General features: G+C 57.4%; 1 protein-coding gene across 7 annotated transcripts in view; it reads left to right on the top strand.

Annotated features, from left to right (window-relative positions):
- PCDH1 (protocadherin 1) overlaps nt 1-15,402 on the top strand; it is a 54,396-nt gene that overhangs the window by 7,887 nt on the left and 31,107 nt on the right. For 6 of the 7 annotated variants that reach the window (XM_005532661.3, XM_088063652.1, XM_088063651.1 and 3 more), the window contains exon 3: nt 617-2,809. In XM_005532661.3, coding sequence (XP_005532718.1) covers nt 617-2,809 — 2,193 coding nt within the window. Of the gene's footprint in view, nt 1-616; nt 4,103-15,402 lie in introns of those variants that run through there. The other variant, XM_088063656.1, reaches the window with a different exon arrangement.

Here is a 15,402-nt window from a genome sequence, read left to right as displayed (position 1 = left end):
GGTGCAGAGAAGAGGCTGCTCAGAGAGCCGATTAGGGAGGCAAATGTTAGACAAACCTCATCTTCTTTAGAAAGCAAATAATAGGCGTAGAGGCAGGTTTATGGGGATGCAGGGCTCCTGGCGGGCGGGCAGGGATGGACGGTGCTGTGCAGGGCTCAGACAGCCCCAATCCCTGCTTGGCTGCATCCCCAGATGCCGCGATGGAGCTGCTGCATCTCCGTTCCTGCAGCAGTGTTGCCTCCCTCCTCACCCTCACCTGAGCCAGGCAGCTGCTCCAGCTCCTCCTCGGGGGCACAGCTGGAGCTGTCCCTCCCTGCTGCTGGCTGGGTCTCAGCAGCACGGTTCCATGGTTCTGGAGTGCCTTCGTGCTGGAGCTGGCGGGAGGGGAGCGCAACCAACCGGCCCAGCCGGTTTCTCCGGAAGAGCGAGGCAAAGCCTCCGCGCCTGAGGGCGGCTCCCAGCTGCTCTGCCGGTCCCAGGCTCTTTGCCCCACAGTCCTTGGCCCCAGAAGAGGAAATCCTGGTTTTCCCCCCACAGCTGTCCCTAGGGAAGGCCACGGAGGGGCTGGCTCCACTGTGCCTTTATCCTGCTCACCAATTGTCCCTCTGTCCCCCAGGTGAAAGCCAACGATTCGGACCAGGGTTCCAATGCCGAGATCGACTACTCCTTCCACCAGGCCTCGGACATGGTGCGGCGGCTGCTGCGCCTGGACCGCGCCACAGGGCTCATCACCGTGCAGGGCCCCATCGACCGTGAGGACATTGGCACCCTCAAGTTCTCTGTCATGGCCAAGGACAAGGGCGCCAACCCCAAGAGCGCCCGCACGCAGGTGGTGGTCACCATCAAGGACATGAATGACAACGCACCCTCCATAGAGATTCGGGGCATAGGATTGGTCACCCACCAGGATGGCATGGCCAACATCTCGGAGGACGTGCCAGTAGAGACAGCAGTGGCTCTGGTGCAGGTGTCCGACCGAGATGAGGGTGAAAATGCAGTGGTGACCTGCGTGGTGGCCGGTGACGTCCCATTCCAGCTGCGCCAGGCCAGTGAGACAGGGAGTGACAGCAAGAAGAAATACTTCCTGCAGACCACCACGCCGCTGGACTATGAGTCGGTGAAGGAGTACACGATTGAGATTGTGGCCGTGGACTCAGGGAACCCGCCCCTCTCCAGCACCAACTCCTTGAAGGTGCAGGTGATGGACGTGAATGATAATGCCCCTGTCTTCAGCCAGAGCTTCACTGAGGTGGCCTTCCCTGAGAACAACGAGCCCGATGAGCTGGTCATGGAGGTGAGCGCCACTGATGCTGACAGTGGCTCCAACGCCAAGCTGGTTTATTCCCTGGTGACAGACCCCTCCTCCAAGGGCTCTTTCACCATTGACCCTGACTCCGGGGAGATCCGGGTGAAGGCGGTGCTGGACCGAGAGCAGCGAGAACGCTACGAGTTCTTGGTGGTGGCAGAAGATAAGGGCAGCCCCAGCAAGCAGGGCACAGCGTCCGTGGCCATCAACGTCATGGACAGGAATGACAACGACCCGAAGTTCATGCTGAGCGGCTACAACTTCTCAGTGATGGAGAACATGCCGCCCCTCAGCCCCGTGGGCATGGTGACGGTCATCGATGCTGACAAAGGAGAAAATGCCCGGATCCAGCTGTCAGTGGAGCAAGACAATGGGGATTTTGTCATCCAAAATGGCACTGGCACCATCCTCTCCAGCATCTCTTTCGACCGGGAGCAGCAGAGCACCTACACCTTCCGACTGAAGGCGGTGGATGGTGGGGATCCACCCAGGTCTGCCTATGTGGGGGTGACCATCAACGTCTTGGATGAGAATGACAATGCCCCCTTCATCACTTCCCCCTCCAATGCCACCTACAAGCACATCCTGCCCCACACCAGTCCCGGCCAGCAGGTGAGCAAGGTCAAGGCAGAGGACATCGACTCAGGCATCAATGCCGAGCTGATCTACAGCATCACAGGAGGAAACCCCTTTGAGCTCTTCCAGATCTCCCCGCAGAGCGGAGACATCACCCTGGAGAAGGAGATCCTGCGCAAGCACCATGGCCTGCACCGCCTGGTTGTGCGTGTCAACGACAAGGGCAAGCCCTCGCGGCACGGCACGGCTCTGGTGCACTTCTACGTCAACGAGACGCTGGCCAACCGCACGCTGCTGGACACGCTGGTGGGGCACAGCCTGGACACCCCGCTGGACATCGACATCGCCGGTGACCCTGAGTACGAGCGCAGCAAACAGCGGAGCAACATCCTCTTCGGAGTCATCGCCGGCATCGTGGCCGTCACCCTGGTCATCGTGCTGGTGGTCCTGGTGCGCTACTGCCGGCAGCGTGAGGCCAAGAGTGGCTACCAGGCAGGCAAGAAGGAGACCAAGGACCTGTATGCACCCAAGCAGGCCAGCAAGAGCGGGAAGAGCAAGAGCAAGGTGAAGAAGAGCAAGTCTCCCAAACCGCCCAAGCCCACAGAGGATGAGGAGGAGACAGGGCTGCAGAAATCGCTCAAGTTCAACCTCATGAATGACTCCGTCAGCGACAGCCCCCGGATCCACCTGCCCCTGAACTACCCTCCGGGCAGCCCAGACCTGGGCCGCCACTACCGCTCCAACTCGCCGCTGCCCTCCATCCAGCTGCAGCCTCAGTCACCCTCCGCCTCCAAGAAGCACCAAGTGGTGCAGGACCTGCCGGCCACCAACACCTTTGTTGGCACCGGGGACAACAACTCGACGGGCTCCGAGCAATACTCGGACTACAGCTACCGCACCAATCCCCAGAAATACACCAACAAGCAGGTAGGAGAGCTCATCCTGAGGCCGGCAGCGGCCCCCCCACTGCACCGGGGAGCCATCTGGACAGAGGTGTGGGAGTGAGCATGGACTGGCCCCCAGCCCTGCATGTGTGGCCCAGGGGGCTGGCGTTGGACTACCCCGGAGCCGAGCCACAGAGCCTGGGCGTGGTGCAGGGAGGGGATGGGGACGGTGTGGGGGGAGGCCAAAAACTGTCCGAGCCCTTGTCAGAGCGCCCGGGGCTGGGTCCTGGTGGCGCTGCCTGGGTGACGGTGACGCGAAGGGCGCTGCATGTGTGTGGCTCTGCATGTGGGGCTCCAGGCAGGGAACGCCACCCGCCTGCATCCCCTTTGGGGACCACTCTAAGAGCACTGAGGGGGGCCATGCCCACCTTCCCATCCCTCCCTCTGCTTGGGCTGGCTCATGGGGAGGAGGGACTGGTCCTGCTCCTGCCACAGCTGGGTTCCAGCCCTGCCCTGCTCCAGGGCGCAGTTGGGAAGGCTCTGGCCTCACTGTTGCGAGCCCGGCTCTGCTGGTGCGGCTGAACCTGCCACCATCCCTGCACCAGGGCGCCTCAGAGGGAGCTGTGCGCCCGCTGCGGCTGCCCGGGCAGGTGGAGCTGGGTGGAGGAGCAGAGCTCTGTCTTTTTCCCAGGCTCAGGCTTTGGCTTCCCCCAGGCTCGGGCCCTCTGCCACAGCCGATGCGGTGAAATCCGGGCTTCCCTTAGCATGAGCACTGGGCCTGCAGCTGTGGCTCTGCGGGAGAGGCTCCGCAGATCCTGGTGGCACAGAATGGCCTGTCCATGTGGCAGGGCTGGGGCTGTGCTGGGGGCTGGAGGAGAGGGGCACTGGGGTGTCTGCTGCGGTTGGGTCACTGCTCTTGGTGTCACCGGGGGGGGTCTCTGCGTGTGGGGCAGGGCGGAGGTAGGTCTTGGCTGCTCGCTGGTGTGCACTGGAGCTTGGAGCTGAGCCGTGAGGCCGTGGGCTGAGTGCGGAGCTTGCAGGACCCTCTATCTTGGGCTGTCTGGCCACTTAGGAGCTTGCACCACATTTCTGCTTTGGCACTTCTATCCTTAACCAGCCAGGGAGGGAGAGGGGGAGTGCGTGCCTGTGGCTTTGTCTTCTTCCTGGGGCCCCGTGGGTGAGGACCATCCACTCCCACCCATGCTGTAGCCCCTGTGCCCCATGAGACCCCTGCCTCCTTCTTTGTACCCCAGTTAGCGGCAGGCTGGGCTCCTGCCGTGGGGCTGAGCTCAACTGCCCTGTTGGATTTGACTTCAATAAAGTTTTCTATTTTTGACCGGTTGTGCCTTATTTTCCCTGCTGGCCCTGAGGAGGCTCTCACTCCCAGCAATTCCCCAGGCCTATTTTCCATGCCCTTGGCCACTGGAGCACTCAGGCCCTGTGGAGGCCAGAAGTGATGCTCACATGGGCCGGCCATCTCCACAAACCTTCCCCCACACCCCAATGTGGTCAGTCCAGAGGCCTCATGGTGCTGACCCTTCATCCCCAGGCTGACACGTCCCATGCCCAGTCACTTCCTGGCCCTCTGAAGACGTTCCTGCAGGACAGGGTTCCCAACACCTGCGCGCACACACACACACACACACACACACACACAGAGACACACACAGAGGTGTGGATGTGGACACAATCTGAGCCACGGCCCAGCCCGCCCAGCTTTCGTTTCATTTCACACCAACATCCTCACTCAAAGTTTCTGGTTGATGCCCACATCCTCTTGAGCCACACCCACGTCCCACAGCCAGAGTGTGGCCGAGCAGATCCCTGTGCCTGGCTAGCCTGACCCAAATCCCGCTGGCGCAGGCTGGCAGCCGCCGGCTCCCGCCCGCCGCAGTGCTGCAATGAGGGCACACGCGGTTGCAGATGGAGCCTTGGCATGTCAGCAGCGCCCGGATCCCGGTGCTCCCCCACCCTGGGAGGTGATGGGAAGGAGAGATCCTCTCAGGAAGGCTTGCTGGAGTCGGGTGGTCCTGCTCCCCACGCAGATGGCTCTGCCCTGTATGGGATCTCCTGGCAGGATGGATGGGGGTGATGCCAATGCCATGGGGCTCGCTCAGGGTCTTGTCTCCAGCTGTTTGGAGAAAAGATGGATCCTGGTAGGCAGGAACAGTCCAACAGCCCTCTCCCACCATCCCACTATCCTGTCTCAGGGGCCCCCTCCCTGGCCACCCGTTCCTGTTTCTCCTGGTTTTTCTTCCAAACTAGGGCACCCATCCCTGCTCCTGTCACACCAGTTCACCTCTTCCCCAGGGCCTCCTGTGGCCTCACCAGGCTGCCGGGGCCAAGGAGCTCTGACGCTGGGAGATTAGATCAGCCAGGGAAACCAGTGGTTCTGGCTTCGGTGGTTTGAGCCCTGTGCCAGCCTTGGCTCTCACAGCCTCCTCGTTTGTTTTGCTAACAGCATAAGGTTTTATCTTGAACCATCCAGGAAGTGTCTGGGCCTCCTGGGCAGGCAGGGCTGGGACCCGCGGGGAGATGTGATGGCTGCAGAGGAGGAAAGGAGACACCAGCAACCACCTCAATAACTGCTCCCCGCAGGGCTGGGCAGGTCAGTCTGGGGGCTTGGCTCAGCCCTGCTATCTGCTTCCCTTTGGGAACTTTCTGAGAGAAGTTTCCCTTCCTTCCTTGTCCTCGTCAGCTCTTTGATGAACCTGGGGTGAGAACTCAGCTCTGGCGTGGGGAGCGGCTCTTTCTTCTGCCTGGCTCCCAGGCTCCATCCTTTTTTACCGGGAGGGGATAGTCCACATCCTTTCCCAAGAAGTGCCCCGGGTCCTTACAGCCCCCCACCACCCGGGAAGGCGGCTGGAGCAGTGTGAACGTGAGCGAGCTCAGCAGAGGTTCCTGCACCTGCCCGCGGGCTTGGAGCGCGGTGCAGCATTAATTACTCTCTGCGGGAGGGGAGGAGAGGAATATTGTAGCTGTAATGGACAGAAATGAAATCGTCTTGTTTGAGAATTTAGCTCAGAGTCTCCATAAATTGCAGGTTTAGGTGCTGGCAGATGTCTGGGAAAGTCTCCCACTGTCCTGGGTCAGTGGGTTTTCTCAAGGTCGTTCACGTGGAATGAGCTGATAAATGGATCCAGCAAGGAGCTGCAGATGGAGCTGAGGGTTCATGGGGGACCTGCCCTGCTTTTCCCCAGTTTCAGAGACACGCTGTGCTGGGAGCTGTTCCCCCGCACTGCGAATCAGCCCCTGCTCCTGCGATCGACTGAGCTTGGGTCCGATTTGGCTCCGCCAGGCTGAGATTGAGCGAGAGAGGTGTTGAGGGGCTGCAGATCCCTGGGTCTGCTGGGAAGAGCGGCTGTGTCAAAGCACAGCAGCTTGTGAGCATCACTGGGGTGCCTGGGGGCGCCGGGAGAGCACAGGACAGGGTGGGGAGTGGGTCGTGCACTGTGCTGGGGCATTGCTGAGGATGCTGAGGGCACCACGGGCAAGGCAGGAAGGTGCGGTGGCTCCTGGCTGGGGACTGGGGTTGATGGCAGGGAGTGAGAGCGCCGAGGGGTACCTGGGACCTCAAAATGAGGAGCTTCAGCTGCGGAAGAAGAGCAACCCCCTGGTACAGGCTGGCTGTGCAGCCAGAGGAAGCGTGGGTGTGCGCAGGCTGTGCTGCAGGGGGAGGTGACAGCGCCAGCACCCTGTGCAGGTGGCACGGAGGTGTCACCCTGTGACATGGGGTGGCAGGAACACGTGTACAGGCTGCGTGTCAGGGGTAGGGGATGTAGGGTTGCAGCTGGAATCTCCCCCGGGGGGAAGGTGGCACGGGGCAGGGTACAGCCCCCATCCCCAAGGAGGAGGCAGTGGGGACTGTGCAGCCTGGACTGTGGCAGGAGGTGGCACAGGGGGTGCACAGCCTCAGGGAGAGGGGTTCAGGGCTGTGCACAGGCTGTGCTGTGGGGAGGGTGGCAGTGGGACAGACACAGTGACAGCAGGTGACAGCAGGGTGGGCAGCCTTGGCCAGGTGACAGCTTTGTAGGCAGTGTCTGCAAGGAGATAATGGCACTTACTGTCCCTAAACCATCGAGGAGGTCACTGGGTCTCTCCTGCCTGCCAGTCCCGGGCCCCACCAGCGCTGGGGACCTCGTCCTTTCTCCCTTGAAGGCTCACCCAGCCTGTGCTCCATGCCTGGGGCTGTCCAGTTCCAGCACTGCCCAGCTCCCATATTGCCATTCCTCCCTGCCCTCCTCTTCCTCTCCCTTCTCCCAGCCTCAGCCTCTCCCCTGCCTGATGCCCTTGGAGCCAGCATTGGCCTTTCCTGGCCTGGATCTGGGGAACCCCTCCTTTCCCCCCCCCGCACAAATCTTCCCACTTCTTTCACAACTGTGTCTGCTCCTCTCCACCCTCTCTCCTGATCTCTCCCTTCTCCCTGGCTTTCCCCAGTCCCTCCTGACTGTGCTGGCCCCAGTACAGAGGGATGCTGAGCCCTCCCAGCGCAGGGCTGAGCCCCTGGCTGGCTCTGCCGGCCGAGCTGTGGATCCTGGGGGATGAAAGCCCTGGCTGTGTGTGAAGCCGCCCGCTCCAAGGCTCCCTGATTGATATTCCCAGCACTGCTCTGCCCGCTCGGCCGGGCTCTCAGCTGCAGTGCTGTTCCCTGGAGCGGGGCCCAGCCCTGCAGGCTGCTTCACCCGGCACCCAAATCCCGGGGAAGAACCTGGGGCTGTGGCAGGGAGTGTCCCCGAGGTCCCTGCGTGTCCCCGAGGTCCCTGCGTGTCCCCAGGCACTCGGAGGCCCCTCAGCCCACAGAGCACCCAGAGGCTGTGGGTGGGGTGAAGCACAGAGGGTGGGATGCAGCTGGAGGGGGTGGAGGGTGGGGTGAGGACAGAGCTGGGATGTTCTGGGATGTTCTGGGATGGGATGGAAGGAGGTTGGGGTAATAAGAGGGTGCAGGATGTAGGACAGGCTGATGTGGAGGGAGGAAGGGCTAAGGAATGCCTGGAGCAAAGGGCACGGAGTGGCTGGAATTGTGTCAGACTTCCCTGGGAGTTGTGGGACAACAGCAAGGGGGTGGCTGCTGTGCTCTGGTGCTCAGCCAGGACCCCCAGACTGAATCCCCTTGTGCCAGGGCAGGTCACAAAGAGCTCCTTCATGGCTTGTGGGGTGTTGGACACAGCCCCTGTGGTGCCCTGGTAAATCTCCCACTGGTTGGCACATCCTTTGGAATGCTGAGCCCTGTGCCAGGCCCAAATTACCTTCCTGCCCCTCCGCCCTCACCCCCACACCCCTGTCCTGTGAGAGCACCTGCCAGGAGCCCCGGGCACGGCCCATCCCCAGGGCACGGCTGTGCTGCCATTGCACAACCCAGCCCTGCTCCTGGGAGAAACCAAGATGGTCAGGGGAGGTTATTCCAGAGAGGCTCTTCCTGCAGTGCCCTGATCCTTCAGCACCCCAGAAAGCACAGACAGCTTGGCTGAGGCACAGGAGGACTGAACAGTGGTGAGGAGGTCACCCCTGGCATCTTGGTGTCCCTTTTCTTGTCACCTTTGATTGTGGCTGCAGCATCCAGCAGTTCAACTTGGGTGAAACTCAGCCTTGGCTTCACCTCTGCAGTCAGACCTGCCACTCAGCCTCACACAGCTTCCCCCCAACAGGTTCTTTCTTGACCTTGTCTTTTGTCCTGACCCTTTCTGTACTTCAAGGAGAGCCCCAAAAAAAGATGGAGAGAGATTTTACACAGGCAGAGAGTGATAGGACAAGAGGAACTCTGTTAAACTAAAAGAGGAGAGATTTAGATGGGATATTGGGCAGGAATTGTTCCCTGGCAGGGTGGGCAGGCCCTGGCACAGGGTGCCCAGAGCAGCTGGGGCTGCCCCTGGATCCCTGGCAGTGCCCAAGGCCAGGCTGGATGGGGTTTGGAGCAGCCTGGGATGGTGGGAGGTGCCATGGCAGAGGGTGGAATGGGATGGGCTTTAAGATTCCTTCCAACTCAAACCATTCCACGATTCTATTCTCTGACTTTCTGAACTTTTCTGGAGGTCTCTGCACCCTTGAGGACCTGGTTTCCATATCCTACCTGTAGTAAAGGCTTCTTTTCCCAGTGTGACTCCCAACCCAACCTTCTTGAGAGGAAGAGGAGGTCAGGCAGAGGACCAGAAAGAAAACAACTCCCCCAGATCCCTTAAAAAACATTCCTGGTTGTTTTGCATCAATGCCTTGTGTGGTGGAGGCTGTTTACTGTCTCAGCCCTTTGGCTGGTTGCAGGGAAGCGTGGGTGGGTTTGTGGTGGGAGCGTGGGTTGTGACCTGCCTGGAGAGCAGGAGAAAGCTCCACCACCTCATCCCTTCCATCCTTCTGTGGCTCCTGCCCAGAGATCCCTGATGATGCCCCTTTCCCAGGATGTAAACATCCTTCTGAGCTGCTCCTGGCTTGCAAAACACCCTCTCTGATCTCCTATCTGCACGTGGCACAGGGATCCTGGCACGTTCCATCAAAGTTCGGAGCCATCCTTTGGGGAGGGCAGCGAATCCCCACCTCTCTCCCTGAGAACTGATCCTGCTCCGGAGCTCTCGGAGCAGCGTGCCCTGATTCAGCTCCTCAGAGACATCTTGAAAGGCCTGAGCAACCTGAAAGCCTGCAGCTATTTTGCTCCCACGTGGCCTGGTTCTCACATCCTCCCCACTCCCCGGTGCTCAGGAGCAGCTGCCGGGGAGGCTCCGGCAGAGATCTGGCCCTGCTGGGGGGGCACCTCGTGGCTCAGATCCTGCTGGAAGTGTCCTGCTGGAGCGATGTGTGATATTCCTCTCACACTCATCCATTCATCTTCCTGCTCATCAAAAGCACTTGAGCCCCGTGGAAAGCAAAACCCGTGTTTCAGATGCTTGAAGAGCCCTTTGTTCTCATTCAGGCTGGGTGAGACCTTTAGGGGTGTTGTGATTCCAGGCTCTGCAAGTGCCTGGAGGAGCTTGGGTGGGTTTTTTTCTCCATGGATTTCAAGTAGATCACAGTTTCTTAGGGACCATCTCTTGCCCAGAGAGCTCAGAAACCTTTGCTGGAAATTTTTCTGGAGCCAGGATCTGGTTTGGCCGAGGATGTGACAGCAATCCTGGGATTTGAGGAGCTCATCCACCCCAGGGGTCCTGCACCAGTGGGAATGGGAATGGGAGCAGTGCAGGCAAGATAAGTGGCCCTAAGAAGCCTCCCTATGACTTGTCCTACCTGTTTGATGTCTCCAAAGGAGGGTTTGTCTCGCCGGTATCTCCGTTCATCAGGAGGTGCAGACCACTAAAGTGAGGGCTCTGCCCGTCTCGGCAGTGTGTGGGTGCCCAGACCTCTGGAACAGGCACAATTCCTTGGGCAAACAGGGAGAACTGCTGCCCTTCACCTGTGGAAATGGAGCTGGTTGCAAAACAGGTTTACCCTCAGAGGAAAATTTCCAATTTGAAAGCAAATCAGGAAGAATTGACAGTTTTTCCACTATTTCCCAAGTCAATCAGAATACATATTATATATGAATATTATTTTTTTCTAGTAATTTCTAAAGGAGTGATCCTGCCTGACCTTTTTGAGTTGAGCTCCATAATTAATACTTGGCTGGAATCCTGAAGTGAAAGGTACCTTTGCAAGAGCATCATTTTTTCATTTTCACGTGTCAGCAAAGATCTCCCCCCACGCCCCTCATGCTCCTGGAACAAGGAGCTCACTTGAATAATGATCTGATTTCAGCAAATTGACAGGTTTTCCACAGAAAGGCTTCAGTGGAAGCATTCCTGTTATCTCCATGTTTTTTAATAGACTCCTGAGTTTACAGCTTTGCACCCCCTGAACTCCCCAGAGCCTTCAACACTTCCTGTCAGCTCCACTGGGTGCAACTGGGAGCCAGATTAGCTCATTATTTCCCCAGCATTATTTTCCCACTCTGCAGCTGTTGGGGTCCTCGAGGGTTTTATTCAAGTGTTGCTCCCAGTCCCGTAAGCTTTTTCCTCCCTGGGATCTTCAGATGGTTTTAACGTGATTATGAGGCCTCCTGCTGCGTCCAGGGCAATTTCCACTCCACACCAGCCATCTCCAGAATAGCTCCATTATCAGCTGGATGGTGACAGACATTCCAGGACAGCAAGGCCAGGCCAATTTAGACATCATTCCATAAAGATTATGACCCCCTTTTGATTTTACCATTCGCCCTTCCGATGATTTATTTCCATATTTTCCTTGCCCATCTTCATTTCACCCAAGGAAAAGCCAGATGGCACCTCCTGGATGAGCTCAGAGCTGGGATAGGCTGAGGGTTAGGCAGGCTCTGTCCCCAGGCTGCCTAAATGGGTTTCTAATTGCGTTAGATCTTGCTCTGAGTTAGATAAATTCGATCTGACCAGGCAGGTTGGCACCGGGCTTTGGCGGCTTCTTTGAGCATCATGCAAATTTCAGGAGGCTTCGGGGCACCTATGTGGAGTCAGCCCGCATTTTCCCTGGATTTATTCATTAAATAGTGCCTCGGGAGCTGATGTCCATTTGAGGCTGGCTGCTTTGCTATCATTATTTCGGCAGGACTTGGAGACTGGCTCTGCTGACTGCAAGGTCAGCACTGGCTAATTGTCAGCTGAGCAGCCACTTGGGAGGGGGAGCAGGTGCCTTTTTTGGGATAATACCTGGGTTTGGGAGGTGGGATTCCATGGATTCCTGCATGTTTTTCCTCTGGTTGTGGATTACTCAGCAGTGAAAGAGCTGAAGGGTTTTTGGGAGCTGGGGATGGACACAGGGATTTGTGGGCAGGCTCAGCCACCACACGAGACCCCCGTGAGCATCACGGAGCAGAGCTGTCACCCCATGGCTGATGTGCCCTGTGGGACCCCAGTGGCTGTGGTGGAGGTGACCCCAGTGAAGTCAGACAGGTAGATCACAAATTTGGGCCTTTAACTATGCTCCAGAACTGTCAGTGTTCCTTGGGAGACACCACCTTCAGAGACAAAATCTTGGGAGGGCCTGAATGAGTGTTTTGAATAAACAAAATCAAAGAACCCAAAAAAATCAGTACAGTGGCAACACAATGTGCTGCTGGAGGGTCATGGAAAAGGATGGGAAGAGCTGTCTCAGCTCCATCCTCACCCCAGCATGGCAGGAGAAGCTCTGGTGGCTCAGAGGAGCTGTAAAATGGTCGGCTCAGTGAGGAGCTGAGCCTGTCCCCAGTTTCCTGCAGCTTGAGTGTTGCCCTGAATGGTTTTGGCAATTCAGCTCCAGCTTTCCTCAAGGCCTGCCCTGGTTTCCATGGACATAATATTCCCCTCAGCCTCCTGCTCCGAATGCTGTGCTGCACTGTACTGGAGCCCCGCTCCTCACCAGGCAAAGCAAATAATTCCCAAGTCTCCATCCATGGAAAGATGGCTCTGGGTCATTCCAAGCCCGGTCCCTGGGTTTATCTTTCTCTCTTCCTCTCCAAATCCCGGGATGTTGCATTGGTCCAGGTTGGTTTGTAAAGGAGAGGGGTTCACGAATCCATCTGAAGTTGAGTAACTCCCAGCTCACAATGGCTCCCTTGTCACTTATTTTGATATTCCGGGCGCTGGCTCTGACATTGCCTTTCACTCCCGGCCCTGTGAGTTGCTGCATTGTGGCAGCTGTTGGGGAAGCAGCTCCTTTGGCAGCTGCCTGAAAGGAGGCTTCTGGCGTGTGGGGAGGCACAGGAGCTGCCAGAGGAGCCCGGGAGCCAAGGATCCCGCCTTGGGATCAGCAGCGAGCCAGTTAACAAGGGTTGGATTTTCCCCACTGGTGGCTCCCCTCCCTCCCTCCCTGCCAGCAGGAAAAGGGTGCCTGGGGAGGATTTTATGGTTTCCTTTGTGAACAATGAAATTTCTCCTGCTGCTCAGTCCCTGTCCTCTGCACAGGCACTGGTGTGGGGACATGGTGACATCCCAAATTCCTGTTCCCTCCTGGCACTGCTGTCACTTGGGCTGAGTTTGTTTTCCCTGGGTTTAGCAAGGAGAACCAGCTCAGTGCAGGCCCTGGTGGGAGCTGGAGATGTTTGAATGAGGGAAGGAAGAGGCAGGAGGGAGCAGAGGGGCTGAGGAGTGTGGGGTCCCTTTAGTCCCATCCAGCATCCATGAGTGGGAATCCTCACAGGATCATTAAGGCTGGAAAAGACCTCCAAGGTCATCAAGATTTGATGTCAGCCAGCCCAGTGTTCCTTGAACACCTCCAGGGACGATTCCACCACCCTCTTTCCAATGCCCTACCACCCTTTCCATGAAGAAATTTTTCCCAGTATATTTTTTCCTAACATGCCCTCATGGCAGAAGGAATCAGCACAGTCAGGGATTGGCGTTGGGAAGTTTGGGATGTGCAGCCAGGACTGGGCAGGTCGGGGACAGCCCACAAAAATTCCTCACCAAAACAAGTTCCTGCTACTGCCAGACGAGCCCCAAAACTGGAGCCGTGGGTTTGGGCATGGCTTCCCTGTGGCTGGAAAACTGGGGAAGAGCTGGAAGGGGCACAGGGAAGGGCAGCAGGGCTGGAAGGGGCACAGGGAAGGGCAGCAGGGCTGGGAGGAGCACAGGGAAGGGCAGCAGGGCTGGGAGGAGCACAGGGAAGGGCAGCAGGGCTGGCCAGACCTGCCTGCCATCTGCAGGAGCAGACACAGAGCAGGATGCAGCCTGGATTTGTGGAATTGGAAAGGGGCAGAGTGAGGAGCAATTACTGCTGTTCCCTCACAACCCTGCAGGCAGGAGAAGTTCAAGGCAAAACGAGCAGGCAGCAGAGGCAGGAGCAAAGGGAAGAGCTTTTCCAGTGAGCACATGGGCCGGGAGTTCATTGCTGCCGGAATCCGTGGAGGCAGGAGCAGGCACGGACTCAAAAAAGCAGGAGAGCACTTCCCAGAGGATGAGGGTCATCGGAGGGAGAGCTGCCAATGGTTCCTCCTTGGGAAGAATCCCTGAGCTGTGGCTGCCTGGAACCTGCAGGATTTTCCCAGGGATGAACATCCCTGTGGGAAGAGGGGGGCAGGGGCTCTGTTTGTCCCGCAGATGTGGAGCTGGCACAGGTATCCCCCACCAGGAATATCACAGCGAGCACTGGAGAGCCCTAAAAATGCATTTTTTTTAGTACAAAGCCACAATTTCTCAGCTGAGAAAATAGACAGCTCTGCCCCAAAACCCATTCCAGCACAGTGGCAGCAGTTGGAAGTAGGAAATCAATAAATACTGGGGGTAAAAGGAGGGAGTTACAGCAATTAGGAGAAATTAGTCGTTCTGGAGTATAGAAAATTAACAAGCAAAGCCAAAGACATTGGGGGAAAATCAATTATTACAAAGTCAACACAATAAGTACTTTAAAAAATGCGCTGGGAAGAAGTGGAATTCAGGAACTGTCAACTCCAAGTGGAGATTGCAAAATTGTTAATTATGGAGAAAAATGCCAAAGTATTGACTAAATAGTTGGAGTAATTTGGGCTGAGACATAACAACGTAGGATGTGGGACCTGCCCATGTGTTGGGAACCTGCAAAGGCATTCAAAATAGAGATATTTGACATAATTGAATGGAATAATTTGTCCCAAAGAGTGGGATCTCTCTGCTCCAGAGGTGTCCGTGGAGCTGGGGAGCCCAGGATGGGCAGGTCTGGGAGGGCAGTGATGCCATGAGCAGCTGGAAGAGCTGGGGCTGTGCAATGCTCACTGTCCTCGGCAGCCCCAGGGAACAACTGGATTAATGGCTAAAGCAGGGAATGGCTGATGGAAATAGCACTGACGTCAGTCACTGTGGTTGATGGCAGGGGACACTGGGCACTGGCATTACGTGACAGGTCCAGCTTTTAAACCTTTCCTTAGGCATGGTCCTGGCCTCTGTGAGGAACAAGGGCTGCTCCAGGCGTTCCTGTGGGGCTGGAGAGGCAGATCTGGTTTGTGTTGGGTACACAGCAGCTGGAGACTGATGGATGCACCCAGCTGATAAATGAGGATTTTGTCATTATCCTTGTTATTATCTTTCTTATTTTGCATGCACTGCTCTGAGGCTGGACAGCAGCAGGAATTTCTCCATGGAAAAGGTGATCAGGCATTGGGAGGAGCTGCCCAGGGAGGTTTGGAGTGCCCATCCCTGGAGGCGTTCAAGGAACACCTGGAGGTGGCACTGAGTGCTCCAGGCTGGGGATCGGGCACAGCTGGGGCTTGATGACCTTGGAGGGCTTTTCCAACCTGGCATTCTGGGATTCTCAGCATGGCATTGTGAGGCAGATCTGGTCTATCCAGGGCTTAGAGAAAGGAAGCTTGGCTGGAATTCCTCGTGGAGTGAGGTTCTCCTGGAGCTGCTCCTCGGCAGCGGCGCTGTGCCCGCTGCCGTTCACCGCCGTAATCAATGGTCTGGAAGGCAATCTAAAATCACTGCTGATAAACCCGTGGCTGCCACGGAGATTGGTGGAGCGGGAGATGGTGCTGAGGATGGAGCAGTCATGCAGAGCAATCCCGATTGCTTGGTAAACTGGGCCCATTTAAACAAAGTGCATTTTAATGCAGCCCGGCGCGAAGCTGTGTGGAGGAATGGGGAATGCTGGCCAATATCCTGGGAAGCGCCGACCCGAAAATGGATTCAAGGGTCACGCTGCATGAGTAGCACGGGGTTAAGAAGCTGGCACGGACCTCAGGTGGAAAAACTCATG

This window comes from Pseudopodoces humilis, chromosome 17, assembly GCF_049639895.1.
Source record: "Pseudopodoces humilis isolate 2021_Gansu_Grassland_sample_001 chromosome 17, ASM4963989v1, whole genome shotgun sequence".
NCBI lineage: Eukaryota > Metazoa > Chordata > Aves > Passeriformes > Paridae > Pseudopodoces > Pseudopodoces humilis.
Note: the sequence above shows the minus strand (reverse complement) of the source record. Positions and strands in the feature narration are given on the sequence as shown.